Source organism: Bubalus kerabau, chromosome 1 (assembly GCF_029407905.1).
Source record: "Bubalus kerabau isolate K-KA32 ecotype Philippines breed swamp buffalo chromosome 1, PCC_UOA_SB_1v2, whole genome shotgun sequence".
NCBI lineage: Eukaryota > Metazoa > Chordata > Mammalia > Artiodactyla > Bovidae > Bubalus > Bubalus kerabau.
This window is the reverse complement of record NC_073624.1, coordinates 88,136,030-88,155,018: the sequence shown is the minus strand read 5'-3', so window position 1 is coordinate 88,155,018 and position 18,989 is coordinate 88,136,030. Positions and strand designations below refer to the sequence as shown.

At 35.8% G+C, this 18,989-nt stretch overlaps 1 protein-coding gene across 1 annotated transcript in view; it reads right to left on the bottom strand.

Annotated features, from left to right (window-relative positions):
• Positions 1–18,989, bottom strand: part of ARID2 (AT-rich interaction domain 2) — a 205,796-nt gene that overhangs the window by 32,860 nt on the left and 153,947 nt on the right. The window contains exon 16 of the mRNA XM_055581583.1: positions 14,332–14,480. Coding sequence (XP_055437558.1) covers positions 14,332–14,480 — 149 coding nt within the window. The remainder of the gene's footprint in view (positions 1–14,331; positions 14,481–18,989) is intronic.

Below are 18,989 nucleotides of genomic sequence, written 5' to 3'. Positions count from 1 at the left end.
AAGGGGATAAAAACAATGGCTATGAAACTCTTCTCAAAGTCATAGCTCCAGAGACTCAAATCCACCTTTCAAAAAGGTAAAATTTAATCGTGAGAGTATAGAACGTTTCCCCTCCCTAGTATGCTATCATAAACAGTGTTCCAACAGAACTGTGGATTACAACTGAGAGAGCTGTCAGATACAGACTCTACTTTAAAAGGAATATCTAAGGAAACCCAAACATAACAACAAGCATTAACAAAGCATAACTCCTTGCTAAACAAACACAAAACTCACACCGAAAGTCTATTTATCTCAGTTCCTATTAAGTGATACACATCCAACATTCAACAAAAAGGCATGGTATGTGTTAAAGCAAAATTAAACTACAGACTGAAAATATAATACAAGCATCAGAACCAGACTCAGGCATGGCAGAGATTAATTGGCATGGCAGAGATAATTCCTAGAATTATCACCCTGGGAATTTTAAATGATTATGATTAATAGGTTAAGATGCTAATCAAAAAAGTTGTACCATGTAAGAAGAGATGAGTAATGTAAGCAGAGAAATGGAGATATTAAGAATCAAAAGGAAATGCTAGAAATAAAATTAAAAAAAAAAAAAAAACAGCTGAAACAAAGGATGCCTTTGATGAAAATCATCAGTAGACTAGACATGGCGAAAGAACTGATGAGCTTGAATATATGTCAACAGAAATGTCCCAAACTGAAGAAGAAAGAGAAAAGAAGAATTGAAAAAAAGAGAAACAGAATGTCCAAGAACTGGGAGACAATTACAAAAGGTATAACATACGTATATTGGGAATAGCAGAAGGAGAGGAAAGAGAAAAAAAACAAGAAATACTTGAAGTAAGAATGGCTGAGAATTTTCTAAAATTAACAACACATCAAACCACAGATCTAGGAAACTCACAGAACATCAGATAGGCTAAATGTAAAAAAAATCTACACCTAAGCATATCTTATTCAAACTGCTAAAATCCAAGGACAAAAAAATCTTGAAAGAAGCCAGAGAGAAAAAATCCTTACTAAGAGAACAAGGATAAGATTATCCTGGATGCTTCTTGAGAAAACTATGCAAAGAAAAAGAACAGCGTGAAAACTTTCTATAAAATGTTGAAAGAAAAAGATTCATCAACCTAGAATTTTGTGTACACAAAATTGTCTTTGAAAAGTGAAGGAGAAATAAAGACTTTCTTGGATAAACAAAAACTGAGTGCGTTTGCACAGTACACCTGACTACAAGAAATGTTAAAAGAAGTTCTTTAGAGACAGACAAAGTCAGAGAAGGCAATGGCACCCCGCTCCAGTACTCTTGCCTGGAAAATCCCATGGATGGAGGAACCTGATAGGCTGCAGTCCTTGGTGTCGCTAAGAGTCGGGGATGACTGAGCGACTTCATTTTCACTTTTCACTTTCATGCATTGGAGAAGGAAATGGCAACCCACTCCAGTATTCTTGCCTGGAGAATCCCAGGGACAGAGGAGCCTAGTGGGCTGCCGTCTATGGGGTCACACAGAGTTGGACACGACTGAAGTGACTTAGCAGCAGCAGAGACAGAGAAAATGGTAGAGGTAAAAATAACTAAGATCTATATAAAGAGAGGAAGGGTGTTAGAGAAGGAACAAATGGAGATAAAATATTTCATATTTCTATCGACTGATCTAACAGACTAATGATTGTTCAAAATATTGATAAAGCAACAATGTATTTGGCAATTATAACTTCTGGATAAGTAAAATGAAGGACAACAATGGCATAAGGGACACTAGGAAAGACGAATACTCTGGTACAAGGTACCTAAAATATCCAGGAAGCCATATATTGTTGGAAAGTGCACTTAGAATACCTATAAATATATATTTCAAACTCTAGGAAAACCATAAAAAATTTTCAAAGAAGCAATTATACTAAGAGAGAGAAGAAAATGGAACCATATAAAGTACTCAATTAAAAGAAAAGAGGAATAACATGGACAAAAGAAACACAAACAGTGGAATAAACAGAAAACATTTACAAATATGATAGACATTAATACAATTGTATCAATAATCATTTTAAATATGACTGGTCTAAATATACTAATTAAGAGACAAAGACTGGCAAAGTAAATATAAAACAATGTGTGGTTAAATGAAAAAGCACAGACTAAAAGTAAAGTGAAGGAGAAATATATACCATGCTGCTGCTAAGTCACTTCAGTCATGTCCGACTCTGTGCGACCCCACAGACGGCAGCCCACCAGGCTCCCCCGTCCCTGGGATGCTCCAGGCAAGAACACTGGAGTGGGTTGCCATTTCCTTCTCCAGTGCATGAAAGTGAAAAGTGAAAGTGAAGTTGCTCAGTCGTGTCCGACCCTCAGTGACCCCATGGACTGCAGCCCACCAGGCTCCTCCGTCCATGGGATTTTCCAGGCACGAGTACTGGAGTGGGGTGCCATGCTAACACTAATCAAAAGAAAACTGGATTATTTACATTAATTTCATAAAAACAGACCTGAAAGCAAGGATACTATGAGGGACATTATTACATAATGATAAACATGTCAATTCTTCACAAAGACAATTCTTAAGGTATATAATTCTAAAACAAGGCATCAAAATATGAGGCACAATCTGATAGAACTGCAAGGAGAAATAGAAAAATTCACCATTGTATTTGGAGACTTCAGCACACCTCTACTTGTAACTGGTAATTCAAGCAGGCAGAATATCAGTAATGATATAGTTGAACTACACTGCACCATCAATCAATTGGATTTAATTGACATTTATATAAGACTTCATTCAATAATAGCAGAAATTTTTTTTTTCTCATGCTTAAAGGAACATTCACCAAAATAGACCATATAAAACATACCTTAACAAATTTAAAATAATACAAATAACATAAAATGAGCTTTAAGATCTCAATGGAATTAAACTAGAAACCACTAACAGAGAGCTGAAATGTCTCAAAATATCTGGAGATCAAACAACAAACTTCTAAAACATTCTAACTAATTGAAAATGAAAATACAACTTATCTAAATTTGTGGGCTACAGCTAATACAGTATACAGAGAAAAGTTATAGCATTAAATGTATGTATTAGAAAAGACCATCTAAAATCAATAATCTAAACTTCCATCTTAGGAAACTAGAAAAAGAAGAGCAATGTAAACTCAAAGCAAACAAAAGAAAAGCATAAAAATCAGAGCAAAAATCAATTAAAGGAAAACGGACAATCAAGAAAGAAAATCAACAAAACCAAAAGCTGAAAAAGATAAACCCCTAGCCAGCTTAAGCAAGAAAATAAGTCAAAGAAAATACAGATTATTAATACCAGATATAAGGGGGCTGCGGGGCTATAGCTACTGAGCCCACAGGTATTAAAAGCAGCGGTCCCCAACCTTTTTGGCACTAGAGACTAGTTCAGTGGAAGACAATTTTTCCAGGAACTGGGGAAGGTATTGAGATTATTCAAGCAAATTACATTTATTGAACTCGATGAACAGGAAGTGGAACTCAGGCAGTAAGGCAAGCGATGGGAGCAGCTGTAAACACAGATGAAGCTTCATGTGCTGGCCTGTCACTTGCCACCTACTGTGCGGCCTGTGTGGCTTGGTTCTTAACAGGCCACAGACCAGTACCAGTCTTTGGCTCTGAGGTTGAGGACTCCTGATAAAAAGCATAATAAAGGAATATTATAAATAATTTTATGCCACAAATTTGATACTTAGATGAAGTGGAACAAAAAAGACATTATCTGCCAAAACTCCACAAGGATTAGCAAATAATCTGAAAGAAACTGAATTAATAACCTTCCAAAGACAAAAAAAAGCACTAGACCTAGATGCTTTCACTGGTGAATTCTACCAAACATTTAAGGTAGAAATGATACCAATTTTCTAGGATCCCTAAAGAAAATGGAAGTGGAGTGAATATTTCCTAAATCATTCTATAAGGCTAGGATTACTGTAGTAGTAAAATCAAACAAAGATAGAAAAACTACAGACTAGTATCTCTCATGAACACAGATGTGAAAAACAATCACAAATCAAAGCAAGCGATGTATAAAAAGAACTATATACTAATCAAAAATGAATGACACGAATGGTTCACTCTGTCAGTGTGGCCCCCACCCTGCTTTACTCCTTCGCTAAGCCATTGAGGCCAACTGTGAGTGAAAGTGAAAGTCACTACGTCAAGTCCGACTCTTTGGAACCCCATGGACTATATAGTCCATGGAATTCTCCAGGCAAGAATACTGGAGTAGGTAGTCTTTCCGTTCTCCAGGGAAACTTCCCAACCCAGGGATCGAAGCCAGGTCTCCCGCATTGCAGGTGGATTCTTTACCAGCTGAGCCGCAAGGGAAGCCCTGAATAAGTATCTTAAGGAAAGCTGGAAAAAAAATATTTATTTATTCCAGGTATGACAGGCTGGTTCAATATTCAAAATTTAATTAATTTAATCTACCACACCAAAAGCCTAAGGAAGAAAAATTGTATAATTATATCAACAGATATAGAAAAAGCATCTGACAAAGTTTAATACCAATGGATTACTAAAAACTTGGTGAACAGCCCAATTAAAAAATGAATTAAAAATCTAAACAGGCACCCCACCAAAAAGAATATACAAATTGCAAATAAGCATAAATACTCAACATTTTTTGTCATTAAGGTAATACAAATTAAAATGAGATATAGAATGGCTAAAATTGAAAAAGCTGACCGTATCAAATGCTGGTGAGGATATGGAACAACAGAACTCTCATTCATTATTGGTGGAATGCAAAACGGCACAGCCACTTTGGAAAACAGTTTGACAGTGTCTTACAATGTTAAACATAGTATTACCATACGATCGAGCAAATGTAATCCTAAATATTTGCCCAAATTATTTGACAAAGTATGTCCACACAAAAACCTGCATACAAATGTTTATAGTGGCTTTATTTATACTTGTCCAAAACCAAAAGTAACCAAAATGTCCTTCTATAGTTGAATGAGTAAGCAAACTGGTACATCCATAAAATGTAGTATCATTCAGCAATAAAAATAAGTGATCAAGACACAAAAGGCATGGAAGAACCTTAAATAGTTATTGCTAAGTGAAAGAAGTCAATCCGAGAAGGCTACATATTGTATGATTCCAATTACATGACAGTCTGGAAAAGGCAAAACTATACAAAGATAGTGAAAAAAAAAAATCAGTATTTTAGCAGGGATTAGAAAGGGAGGCAGTGAGGAGAAATGAATATGTGAAGCACAGAAGATTTTCAGAGTGGTAATAATATTCTGTATGACACTATAATGGTAGATCCATGATATGCACGATCAAAATCCAGAGAAGTGTATATAACACAAAGAGTGAATCTTAATGGAAACTATGGACTTAGTTAGTTCTAGTCATCAATCATAACATATATACTACACTAATTCAAGATGTTAATATTAGGGGAAACTGTGCACGGAAGAGAAAGTATATGAGAAAACTTGCACTATAGGTTCAACATTTCTATAAACCTAGAACTGCTTTAAAAAACAGTCTATTCAGGATGGAGATTCCTTAAAAAAACTAGGAATAAAACTATCATATGACCCAACAATCCCACTATTTGGCATATACCCTGAGAAAAGTGTAACTGAAAAAGACATATGTACCCCAGTTTTCACTGCAGCACTATTTACAATAGCTAGGACATGGAGGGAGAAGGCAATGGCACCCCACTCCAGTACTTTTGCCTGGAAAATCACATGGACAAAGGAGCCTAGTTGGCTGCAGTCCATGGGGTCGCTAAGAGTCGGACACGACTGAGCGACTTCACTTTCATGCATTGGAAAAGGAAATGGCAACCAACTCCAGTGTTCTTGCCTGGAGAATCCCAGGGACAGGGGAGCCTGGTGGGCTCTGTCTATGGGGTCACACAAAGTCGGACATGACTGAAGCGACTTAGCAGCAGGACATGGAAGCTGTGGTATACGTGTACACACACACACACACACACACACACACAGGCCAGAATATTGCTCGGCCATAAAAAGGAACATGTTTGAGTCAGTGCTAAGAAGGGGATGAACCTAGAGCCTGTCTATTATACAGAGTGAAGTTTAGTCAGAAAGAGAAAATCAAATATTGTACATTAACACATTTAAATGGAATCTAGAAAGATGGGATTGATAAATCTATTTTCAGGGCAGTAATAAAGATGCAGACATAAAGAACAGACTTAAGGACAAGGAGAGGGGGAAGGAAAGGGTGGGACGAATGGAGAGAATTGCACAGAAACATACACAATACCATATGTAAAATAGATAGCCAGTAGGAATTTCTTATATGACTCAGGGAACTCAAACTCGGACTCTGTGACAATCTAGGGGGTGGGATGGGGTGGGAGGTGGGAGGGAGGTTCCAGAGGGAGAGGACATATGTATAGCTATGGCTGATTCGTGCTGCCATATGGCAGAAACCAACACAATATTGTAAACCAAGCATCCTTCGATTGGGCTTCCCCAGTGGCTAGACAGCAAAGAATATGTCTGCAGCGTGGGAGACCTGGGTTTAATCGCTGGGCCTGGAAGATCCCCTGGAGAAGGGAATGGCTCTCCACTCCAGTATTCTTGCCTGGAGCATGCCATGGACAGAGGAGCCTGGTGAGCTACAGTCCACAGGGTCACAAAGAGTCAAACACGACTGAATGACCAACACAATCCTTCAATTAAAAATAAAATATTTTAAAAGTCTATGAATTTTTTTGAAGAAATAAGATAAATATTACCACTACTATTATATAGCTCACATGGACCACAGCCTTGTCTAACTCAATGAAACTAAGCCATGCAGTGTGGGACCACCCAAGACGGGCGGGTTATGCTGGAGAGGTCGGACAGGATGTGGTCCACAGGAGAAGGGAATGGTAAACCACTTCAGTATTCTTGCCTTGAGAACCCCATGAACAGTATGAAAAGGCAAAATGATAGGATACTGAAGACAATGGATGAGATGGCTGGATGGAATCACCGACTCGATGGACCTGAGTTTGGGTAAACTCTGGGAGTTGGTGATGGACAGGGAGGCCTGGCATGCTGTGATTCATGGGGTCACAAAGAGTCGGACAAGACTGAGCGACTGAACTGAACTGATTATATAGCTGTTCTGGAAACACTCGATATTATAATTGGGTGAGAGGACTAACTAAGGCATAAATATACAAAACAACCACCAGTTAAAAATATAGTGGAAGTTAAGATCATTTATGGATAACAAGAAATAAAAACTATGACTAGCAATAAAATTACAAAAGTTGTAGAATTTATGGGAACAAATATTCAACCCTATACTGGGTTGAAAAAGACTATAATACCAAGGAATGATACTTTTTTCTTCTAAGGAAAAAAATAACCAATATTGAAAAAATATTCACTATCTAAAAACAAACAAAAATAGCCATTCATTAAAAGCAATTAAAATAAAAATCCCAACATGCTTCCCTGGGGGAATCTCTGGAAATTCTAAAGTTCATTTGAAAACAGGATAAATATCTGTGTAGGTACCAAGTCTGATTTATATATCACTTTAATTTTGAAAATTAACACAGTGTCTGATACAAGGTAAGTGCTTGAAAAAATGTGAAACACTGAAAAGGGAAATTAGGAGGAGGAACTTGCCACGCAACATCAAAATTGAAAATGACAGTATGATAAGGACAGAGACCATTGGGATAACAAGTAATTCAGAAACAGAAAAAGCATATAGAAATTAAGTACATATCAAAGGTGGCCATTCAAATACCTAAGGGAAAAATGAACTAGTCAAATATTAGTCATTTGGAAAACAACAATCATACTTCACTTTACCCAGAAACTAAATTACTGATGGATCAAAAAGTTAAAATATTAAAGTGCAGAAGACAACAAAATGTGTAATTTACGATCTAAAAGTTGAGAAGGTCGTTCTGAACATGAAACATGGTTTTTCTGAACCATGGTTTTTCTAGTCTCTTCACTGAAAAGTCCTAGAAACAAGAGCCAATGTAAAAGCAATGGATACTTCCTGAAGCCCAGATTAAATATCATTTCCCATTTAAAGACATCAGATGTCCTGGCTATGGTTTTTCCAGTGGTCATGTATGGATGTGAGAGTTACACTATAAAGAGAGCTGAGTGCAGAAGAATTGATGCTTTTGAACTGTGGTGTTGGATAAGACTCTTGAGAGTCCCTTGGACTGCAAGGAGATCCAACCAGTCCATCCTAAAGGAGATCAGTTCTAGGTGTTCATTGGAAGGACTGATGTTGAAGCTGAAACTACAGTACTTTGGCTACCTGATGCGAAGAGCTGACTCATTTGAAAAGACCCCGATTCTGGGAAAGATTGAGGGCAGGAGGAGAAGGGGACAACAGAGGATGAGATGGTTGGATGGCATCACCGACTCAATGGACATAGGTTTGGGTGGACTCTGGGAGTTGGTGATGGACAGGGTGGCCCGGCGTGATGTGGTTCATAAGGTCACAAAGAGTTGGACAAGACTGAGTGACTGAACTGAACTGAACTGTCCTTGGAGAAACAGTTGATTCCCCATATGGGGCAGGAAATACACAAATTAAGTCCAGAACATTTCGTCTAACAGGGAGAAAGGAAGTTATCAAAGACAAATTAGATCACATCCAGCTTGAACAGGCCTTCACTGGCCAAAGATGGGACAATCTGAACATTAAGAAGGATATAGTATCTGCAATGGATTGAAGTTATCTCAAATATGCTTATGTTCACAAGTTCATTCACAACCAAAACCAAATTAAAAACCAAATTAAAATCAAAAACCAAATTTAAAAAAAAAAAAAAAAAAAAACCTCATCTCATAGTCACCTTTGTACAGTTAGTAAACAACTCATTATTTTGAAAATTGGTAAATAAGAGAAATATTCAATAATCTGGCCTTTTCTCTAAAAACTATTCCTCAGAGAAATCAGACAACTGATAAAAAGGAAACGTTACATTTTATAACAATAAAATAATGTATCTAGGCCATAATTTTCGATGGCTGTTCACATCACAAAAAGAGACACTAGACAGTGCCTACTGCCTGATGGAGTACACAACGCCATTTCTAAAATGCTGTTGATAAAAATAAAATGGAATCTTAGACCCAATTACTAACATACAGAAAATTCAAAGTCAGAGTAACATGCTACACAATAGCAGCAAAATCAGACTGTGATGCTTTACAGGACAAATGACCTGCTTTTATCAACAAAGAACTGTGAGGAGAAAAATTGAGAGATGGAGGGTTATCTACAGATTAAAAAAGACATAACAGCCTTTTCAACCTCAGTCAATGTTTGAATCTTGCATTCCAATTCAAACTCCAAAAAAACAGAAGACAGTGGAGAAATGTAAACACTGACTGCCTATTTGAAGAACTCATAAAATTGAAGCAATGGACATCACCAGATGGTCAACACTGAAATCAGACTGATTATATTCTTTGCAGCCAAAGGTGGAGAAGCTCTATACAGTCAGCAAAAACAAGACCGGAGCTGACTGTGGCTCAGATCATGAACTCCTTATTGCCAAATTCAGACTGAAACTGAAGAAAGTGGAGAAATCCTCTAGACCATTCAGGTGTGACCTAAATCAAATCCCTTATGACTATACAGTGGAAGTGAGAAATAGATTTAGGGATTAGATCTATAGACAGAGTGCCTGATGAACTATGGATGGAGGTTCGTGACCCTGTACAGGAGACAGGAATCAAGACCATCCCCAAGAAAAAGAAATGCAAAAAAGCAAAATGGCTGTCTGAGGAGGCCTTACAAATAGCTGTGAAAAGAAGGGAAGAGAAAAGCAAAGGACAAAAGGAAAGATATACCATTTGAATGCAGAGTTCCAAAGAATAGCAAGAAGAGATAAGAAAGCCTTCTTCAGCGATCAATGCAAAGAAATAGAGGAAAACAACAGAATGGGAAAGACTAGAGATCTCTTCAAGAAAATCAGAGAAACCAAGGGAACATTTTATGCAGATGGGCTCGATAAAGGACAGAAATGGTAGGAACCTAACAGAAGCAGAAGATATTAAGAAGAGGTGGCAAGAAGACACAGAAGAACTGCACAAAAAAGATCTTCATATCACGATGGTGTGATCACTCACCTAGAGCCAGATATCCTGGAATGTAAAGTCAAGTGGGCCTTAGAAAGAATCACTAGGAACAAAGCTAGTGGAGGTGATGGAATTCCAGGTGAGCTATTTCAAATCCTGAAAGATGATGCTGTGAAAGTGCTGCACTCAATATGCCAGAAAATTTAGAAAACTCAGCAGTGGCAACAGGACTGGAAAAAGTCAGTTTTCATTCCAACCCCAAAGAAAGGCAATGCCAGAATGCTCAAACTACTGCACAATTGCACTAATCTCACACGCTAGTAAAGTAATGCTCAAAATTCCCCAAGCCAGGCTTCAGCAATACATGAAGCGTGAACTTTCAGATGTACAAGCTAGTTTTAGAAAAGGCAGAGGAACCAGAGATCAAATTGCCAACATCTACTGGATCATGGAAAAAGCAAGCGACTTCCAGAAAAACATCTATTTCTGCTTTATTGATTATGTCAAAGCCTTTATGTAGATCACAATAAACTATGGAAAATTCTTAAAGAGATGGGAATACCAGCCTACCTGACCTGCCTCCTGAGAAATATGTATGCAGGTCAGGAAGCAACAGTTAGAACTGGACATGGAACAACTGAACAGGGGACAACAGACTGGTTCCAAATTGGGAAAGGAGTACGTCAAGGCTGTATACTGTCACCCTACTTCATGTCACCCTATATCATGAGAAACGCTGGGCTGGAGGAAGCACAAGCTGGAATCAAGATTTCCGGGAGAAATATCAATAACCTCAGATATGCAGGTGACAACACCCTTATGGCAGAAAGCAAAGAAGAACTAAAGAGCCTCTTGATGAAAGTGAAAGAGGAGAGTGGAAAATTTGGCTTAAAGCTCAACGTTCAGAAAACTAAGATCATGGCATCTGGTCCCACCACTTCATGGCAAATAGATGGGCAAACAGTGTCAGACTTTATTTTGGGGGGCTCCAAAATCACTGCAGATGGTGACTGCAGCCATGAAATTAAAAGACGCTTACTACTTGGAAGGAAAGTTATGACCAACCTAGTTAGTATATTCAAAAGCAGAGACATTACTTTGCCAACAAAGGTCCGTCTAGTCAAGGCTATGGTTTTTCCAGTGGTCATGTATGGATGCGACAGTTGGACTATAAAGGAAGTAGAGCGCTGAAGAGTTGATGTTTTTGAACTGTGGTGTTGGAGAAGACTTTTGAGAGTCCCTTGGACTGCAAGGAGATCCAACCAGTCCATCCTAAAGAAGATCAGTCCTGGGTGTTCATTGGAAGGACTGATGTTGAAGCTGAAACTCCAGTACTTTGGCCACCTGATGTGAAGAGCTGACTTATTGGAAAAGACCCTGATGCTGGGAAAGATTGAGGGCAGGAGGAGAAGGGGACGACAGAGGATGAGATGGTTGGATAGCATCACTGACTCAATGGACATGGGTTTGCGTGGACTCCGGGAGTTGGTGGACAGGGAGGCCTGGCGTGCTGTTGTTCATGGGGTCGCAAAGAGTCGCACATGACTGAGTGACCTAACTGAACTGAACTGAATGTTATTTTTCTGCAGGGTTATAAATTATGGTTAAAGAGTAGTGTCCTAATTTTTTAGAGATATATGCCTGCAGATTAATAAAGAAATTATTAACATGCGTGATGTAAGGGTGAGTAGTGCATTTCACAATAATTTATCGGTAAAAGATATAATTTTAGTTCTAAATCTGTATGAATCAAGGAAGATTCTTCATTAATATTTTTGATCAGATATTAAAGAAATCGGAGCATAATTATTTAGCGACAATAGCTACTACATGTATTTTTCCACCTGGAATTTAAACTAAAAATGAACAGCCATCCCTTGGTATCCATTGGAGATTGATTCCAGGTTCCCCTCAGATCTGCAGATGCTTAAGTCCTTTATATATAATGGTGAAGTATTTGCATATAACTTAAGAATATCTTCCTGTCTATTTTATATCATTTCTAGACTACTTATAATACCTAATACAATGTAAATGCTATGTAAACAGCTGTAAATACAATGTAAATGCTATGTAAATAGTTGCCATCACGTGGGCAAAGTTTTGCTTTTTGGAACTTTCTGGAATTTTGGGAGAATATTTCTAATTCCTGTTTGATGGAACTTTCAAGTGCAGATATAAAGTTGTTGTTTAGTTGCTAAGTCAATGTTCAACTTTTTTGCAACCCTATGGACATTAGCCCACCAGGCTCCTCAGTCCATGGAATTTCCCAGGCAAGAATACTGGAGTGGGTTGCTATTACCTACTCCAGGGGATCTTCCTGACCCAGGGATTGAACTTGCATCCCCTGCATTGCAGGCAGATTCTTTACCACTGAGCCACCTGGGAAGCCCTGAAGATACGAAAGGTCAAGCGTAATAAAAGCCTTTACTCTCCTCATGTCCTTATGCTCTTGATATCCTAAGCTTCTCACAGTTCCCTGGGCATAAATAGTTCCTTCTATAATTCCCTGCACTTGCTATTATGAATGAAATTGTTTTTGCATGACAAACTCCTACTCATACTTTAAGAACCAACTCACAAGTAATGTCTATAATGAAACATTTCTAACCATCCCAGCATTACATTCTGTTCATTATACTGCCAATAATGCTATAACATAGGAACTATTTTTTATAGTACTTATTTAAACTCATTTATTTGTTTTTTGCATGTGCTTCCCTAAAAGTTGAGAGTGATCTTTATGTCTCTACCTCCTAACACATGAGCCCTTCTAGAGGGTGCTCAATAAATATTTGCAGAATCCAATTCAACTAATTATCAATGCAGTATATCTAAAATTGAGTTTAAAGTTGACCATGTCTAAGAAGTGTTGTTGAGTATTTTTCTGAAAAGACTTAAAAAGACGAGGTATACCATTCAAATTTTGTAACAACAATCTTACTAACAAGATGGGAAACAGCCATGCATTTAGATTGATTAGCCCTTTCAGTGATTTTTTTTGTTGAAATACTCTCAACACTTCATCTAAAGAAGCTACTCCCAAACGTTTTAGTGAACAAATAGCATGAACTGAGTACCTACTCCATCAGCTACTATTTTGCGATGAAAAACAAAAACAAAAATCTTAAAAAAAAAAAAAAAAAAGTATAGAATTTGACATCAGTGAAAAAAGTTGCAAATTAACTTACAACATAAACATTAAAAAAGTTATCAAATTAAATAAATGAAAGAAATAATGAGAGGAAACCTAAAGCACTAATTTTAAAAAACCCTTTTGACAGATTTTACACTATGATCTAGATACACATACTTATATACATATATAAATGAAAACAATACTTACCCCTAGCAACATAATGGAATCTGAGATATTTTATTCACTTTTTCATTGAAAAGAAAAACAAGCAAAACCCTCCTGGTAGACTTGCCAAAATGATTTCATACCCCACTAACGGGTTGAGATTTAAAGTTTGGAATACACTGTCCAAAGAAATTCTGCATATTATCAATAATCCCTAGGCTACACTGAAAGCCACAATCTTACAACAAATCTATATATGAAATATGTCTATATCAGAAAAATTATGAATAGGAAATATAATTTTTAATAGGACAGTAATTTCTGCTACATTTAGGAAAAGTAAAATGGAATCTTGATATCTAAAAAAAAAAAATGAAGGATATTATGTGCACCTTAGTCTTAGAGCTCTAAAAGGGACAAGGCCACAATTCTTAGCTGACTACTGCTAAAGGAACTGAGATTTTAGTTTAACCAGTATTACTCTCAAGTTTAGTATTATTCTCAAGTTCTCCTTCAAGTCTAAGAAAGCCTTGTTTAAGAAATGCAATTCCACTTATCAGTTATTAAACTGTGAGATAATATAACATTAAAAATTTTCATGGTGTGTCCATCTCAAACTTAAATTGAAGACAAGTCATTCTTCCTAACAGATATCTTTAAGTGTCTGTTATATAGAAATCCTATGGCTGCCACTAACTGCAAGACACTTTAAAACACTTCTTTTCAAAAAAATATTTCTTTTCATAGTCAAATATAACATAAAATTCTTAGCTATTTCTTTAGATAACACTGGATCTGCATAAATATTACTTTCAACATGAAATATTTTTGCTAAAAAGTTAGTGATTTCAAAAGAAAATTTTCATGAAATAAATAGAAATTTAAATACAAAGACATTCCAGAAAAAAGAGCATTTATGTATATCAAATAAAATTGCCATTTACTTTTTACAAGACTGCCACAGACACATGAAGTTGTGCCCAGGTTTTCTCACTGGATCTCCATGTTGACTAGATGCACTGAACGGAGAAGGCTGAGAACTGTTAGGCTGGCTCTGAACTTGAACAGCTGGTGAAGGTGTCATTGGAGTGTTCTGTGAAAAAGACAAACCACACAGTTTGTGAAATGACACTGAAAAACATTCCTATAGAACAGGTTTGTGAATTTGATTACAGTGATAGTTATGCACTTTCAACATAAAATTCACACTTGGGAGTTTTAATGATTATCTTTTGGATACTCTTTAAGAGGATAACTAATTTCAGAAACATATTTAAGAAGTCAAATTCATTTCATATGAATCACAAAGGCAAGACCGCATTGTTACTGTCACAGAATACACATAACTTAGAATTAAAGATTTTTTTACTAATAAAATTGGGTAGAAATACAACTATAGATTAAACAGAGAAAAAAATTATAAATGCACCCATTTTATTTACTAACATATATTCTTCAAAAGAAAAAAAATCAACTGTAAATTATTATTTCTTTGTATAATATCTCCTTTAAGATTGTAATGAGTAACATAAAACCATATATAGTAAAAATCAAAGGGAATTTCAGATGTTAAGAATGATATAACCATTTAAGTAGAATGTTGTAAATATTACTTTGCAGTAAAAGCTATTCTAACTAACAACTTCAATCTTTAAAGGTGCTCTGTTACAAATTTTGATGGATTACACAAGAAAAGGATTTTAATTGTATGCATAAGTTTTCTAAATATTAGCTACATTTTTTCCCATTATATCCCATCCTTTTCTCTCTGAAAAACACATAATAATTATAACGTAGCTTACAACAATTTGAAACAATACATTTTGAGGTTTAACTCAGATTTCACTCATAACATACATAGCACAAAGGAAAAAATAATGTTAAATTCCTCACAGACATGATTAGCATACCATTTTTGAAGTATTGTTTAAAGGAAATACATTCAAACTCTGGGAAAATATTAAATGTATTTGCTTATTTATAAAGTGATATTGGAAACAGTGGAGCAAAACTAAGCTAAAAATTGCTGAAAACCTCTTATTGGAAAGTCATAGTACTTTTACAAAAAACAGAGAAAACAGAAACAGATAAGGCTATAGCATAAAAATGAATAAAGGAAAAGAATAAAGTGCCAAGAGTGAAGGTTCTTAGAAATGTGGAGTCGTAAGAACTTTTGAGTTCTAAGCTCTAAGGAAAAAAAATTTACTTTGAGATGTGATTGAAGTTGTTTTTATAATAGAGTCTCATTCTTATGATTTTCTAATATTATTAGTAAGAAAATATATACACGCATGAAAACCATGCATTTTAGGGCAGTACAGGTATCAATGGCTAGAAGTTAAGACTTTCCAGCTTTACAGAACAGGACTCAGAATTTCAATCTGCCTTTTAACCAGCTATGTGACCCTGGGCAAACTACATAACATCTCTGATTCTCAATTCCCTCATCCAAAAAGTGTAATAAAATCTAACTTCTGGGATGGTAGGAAGACTACAGAAACTCTACATGAAGAGCCTAGCTCTAGATTCTCAATAAATGGCAACTCACTATTATTATTTATGTTAATAGAGAAGTCCAGAGTGAAACCATATTCTGGAGGAAAGATGATGAGTTCACTTTGGGGACAAGAACAGATCAGTAAGTGCAATTATTTAGCTATAGTTAAAGTTAATTATCTAGCAATAGTTAAATTATCTAGCAGTAGTTAAAGCTGGAACAAGAATCTGACAATCTGTGAATTCTTAAACTCATAAAAACTAACAGTGAGAAAGCAGACACAGGGGTTGGGATCAGAGAGGAAGGGAAGAATAACATTAGACTCAATCTATTTACCAGGAAAAAAAAAAAGTCAAACTGTTTCCTTGAAATGACACTACTGCATAAAAAAATCCATGAAATTCCAGTAAGTAGGAGTAACCAAGAGGATCAGTTTGAATCAAATACAAATATTAAAGAGTGACAGAAATATAATCTCAGAATTATAATTAAAGGGTAAATCTGTCAGAGCTATCAAATTCCCTCAGAATGAACTTTCTGGTTCCCTACACTATTACCATTTATGCTAGGTATTTTATTGACTAGCTTGTCATATACTTTTAAATTAAGTTTATTTTTATTTATATGCTAACAAAGCTTTATCCTATTTTTTTCTTCATTGTAGAACTCTTAACTGGTGTCATACACGAAAGTTAAATAACAGGGAATCATAGGGTATTTAGCCCCAACTGTTAATGATTTATGAGGATGTGGCAAGGATGACTGAAGTTAATCCAAACTGTTCAATTAAGAATGAATAAAAGACATATTAACCAAATGCAATGTGCAGAAAATTGTCTACACATTGCATCTGGTGTTCTCTGTTTATAAATTCAAACAAAATTTATAAAAACACATTTTTAAAGACTAAGAAAAAACTGAGTGTCATGCAATATTAAGAAAGTACTATTTTTCTTAAGTGTGATTTGGTATTATAAATACTTATAAATATATACTGAAGTATTTATTAGTAACTTAAAATCTTTGGGACTTACTTTACTGCAGGGGAAAAACAGTGGTGAAGAAGAGATGAAACTAGAAAGGCAATGGTAACATTATTTAAAGCTGGGTGAAGGATAACGTTGGGTGAAGGTCAGTAAGCCTCTACTCTTGTGTATGTCTAAAATTTTCACAATAAAAAGTAAACAACAACAAAAAAAGAGCTAAATATATCAATAAAACAAAATGAATTAAACTACTTATAGAAAATACCAAATGAAAAATTCCAAGACTCGCATTTTATTTGAATAAAGCAGTATATTTACTTTACCGGGAGAAGTACCAATGACCTCAGAAACACAGATGATACCACCCTTATGGCAGAAAGTGAAGAGGAACTAAAGAGCCTCTTGATGAGAGTGAAAGAGTTGGCTTAAAACTCAACATTCAGAAAACTAAGATCATGGCACCTGGTCCCATCACTTCACGGAAAATAGATGGGGAAACAATGGAAACATTGAGAGACTTTATTTTCTTGGGATCCAAAATCACTGCAGATGGTGACTGCAGCCATGAAATTAAAAGATGCTTGTTCCATGGAAGAAAAGCTATGACCAACCTAGACAGCACATTATAAATCAGAGACACTACTTTGCCAACAAAGGTCCGTCTAGTCAAAGGTATGGTTTTTCCAGTAGTCATGTATGGATGTGAGAGTTGAAATAAAGAAAGCTGAGTGCCAAAGCATTGATGCTTTTGAACTGTGGTGTTGGAGAAGACTCTTGAGAGTCCCTTGGACTGCAAGGAGATCCAACCAGTCAACACTAAAGGAAATCAGTCCTGAATATTCATTGGAAGGACTGATGCTAAAGCTGAAGCTCCAGTACTTCGGCCTGATGTGAAGAACTGACTCATTGGAAAAGACTCTGATGCTGGGAATTGAAGGCAGGATGAGAAGGGGATGACAGAGGATGAGATGGTTGGATGGCATCACCGACTCGATGGACGTGAGTTTGAGTGAACTCCAGGAGTTGGTGATGGACAAGGAAGCCTGGCGTGCTGCAGTCCATGGGGTCACAAAGAGTAGGACACAACTGAATGAACTGAACTGGAAGTAGTATTTTTTATTTTTTCCTATATTGGAAAATTACATATTTCTTTCAACAAAACCAATTTTTAATAGTTTGTTTACACTGTATTGTATGTTTTTTAAAGTACTATTTAAACTATGTTTTAAGAACTAGGTCTTTTACAAAAAATGCAAAATATATTTCTTTTAGGATGTAAAAGTGCCTGATCATTAACCATAACCCAAACTTAAATATAAATGTAAAAGTGGTCTCAAAATCATGTTTTTGGAATGATCACTCCTGAGGAATATTGTTCAATACAATTCTTTGTTCTGCTCTACTGAAGAAGAACTAACTTTTCGTATTTTAGTATCTCTCTAGTAGTGTGTGACCAGAAAAGTAAAATTAAACAAAGAATATGAAATAATTCTGTGATTCCTTTTTTAATGTAAAATTATCTAAAACGTTAATGTAGCAGTTTTACTTTTGGCAAAGATATTTCCTTTTGTTAAAATAAGAAATTATAATCTTGCCTTCCTTTAACATCTTTTCAAGAGTAAACTGGCTGAAACTTCTAGACTGTACTTATGTTAAAAATCTTCTGATATAAGACTTGGGATTTGAAGTTCTTAAACACTTATATATTAATGAAGAATAAATCAGGCACTATAATACCTAAGGTCTAATTGAAAGACTTAGGAAAATACACTCTAACGAGTAAGTAGAGATACTTTTAAATGCTTGTAAGGAACAAGAACTAAACTTATTCTAAATGTGGTTTTAAAGAGGTTACACTTAGTCTAAACAAAATACACATCTTTACAGAACAGAATTAAGATAATCACTGGAAAAGAGATCTTTGTGAGTGTGGGAAAGTTAATTCAACTCTTTAAAAAGGGTTATGGACAAGATAATATCTAAGGTTCTTTCTGCTCTAATATTCCCTCATTTTCGTAACCTATCCAAGTCCTCTTATTAAGTATAACTAGACAATCAACACATACAAAGTCTATCTTATAAATAGAACACATTGAAGTGTAAATGAAAAAATCATTTA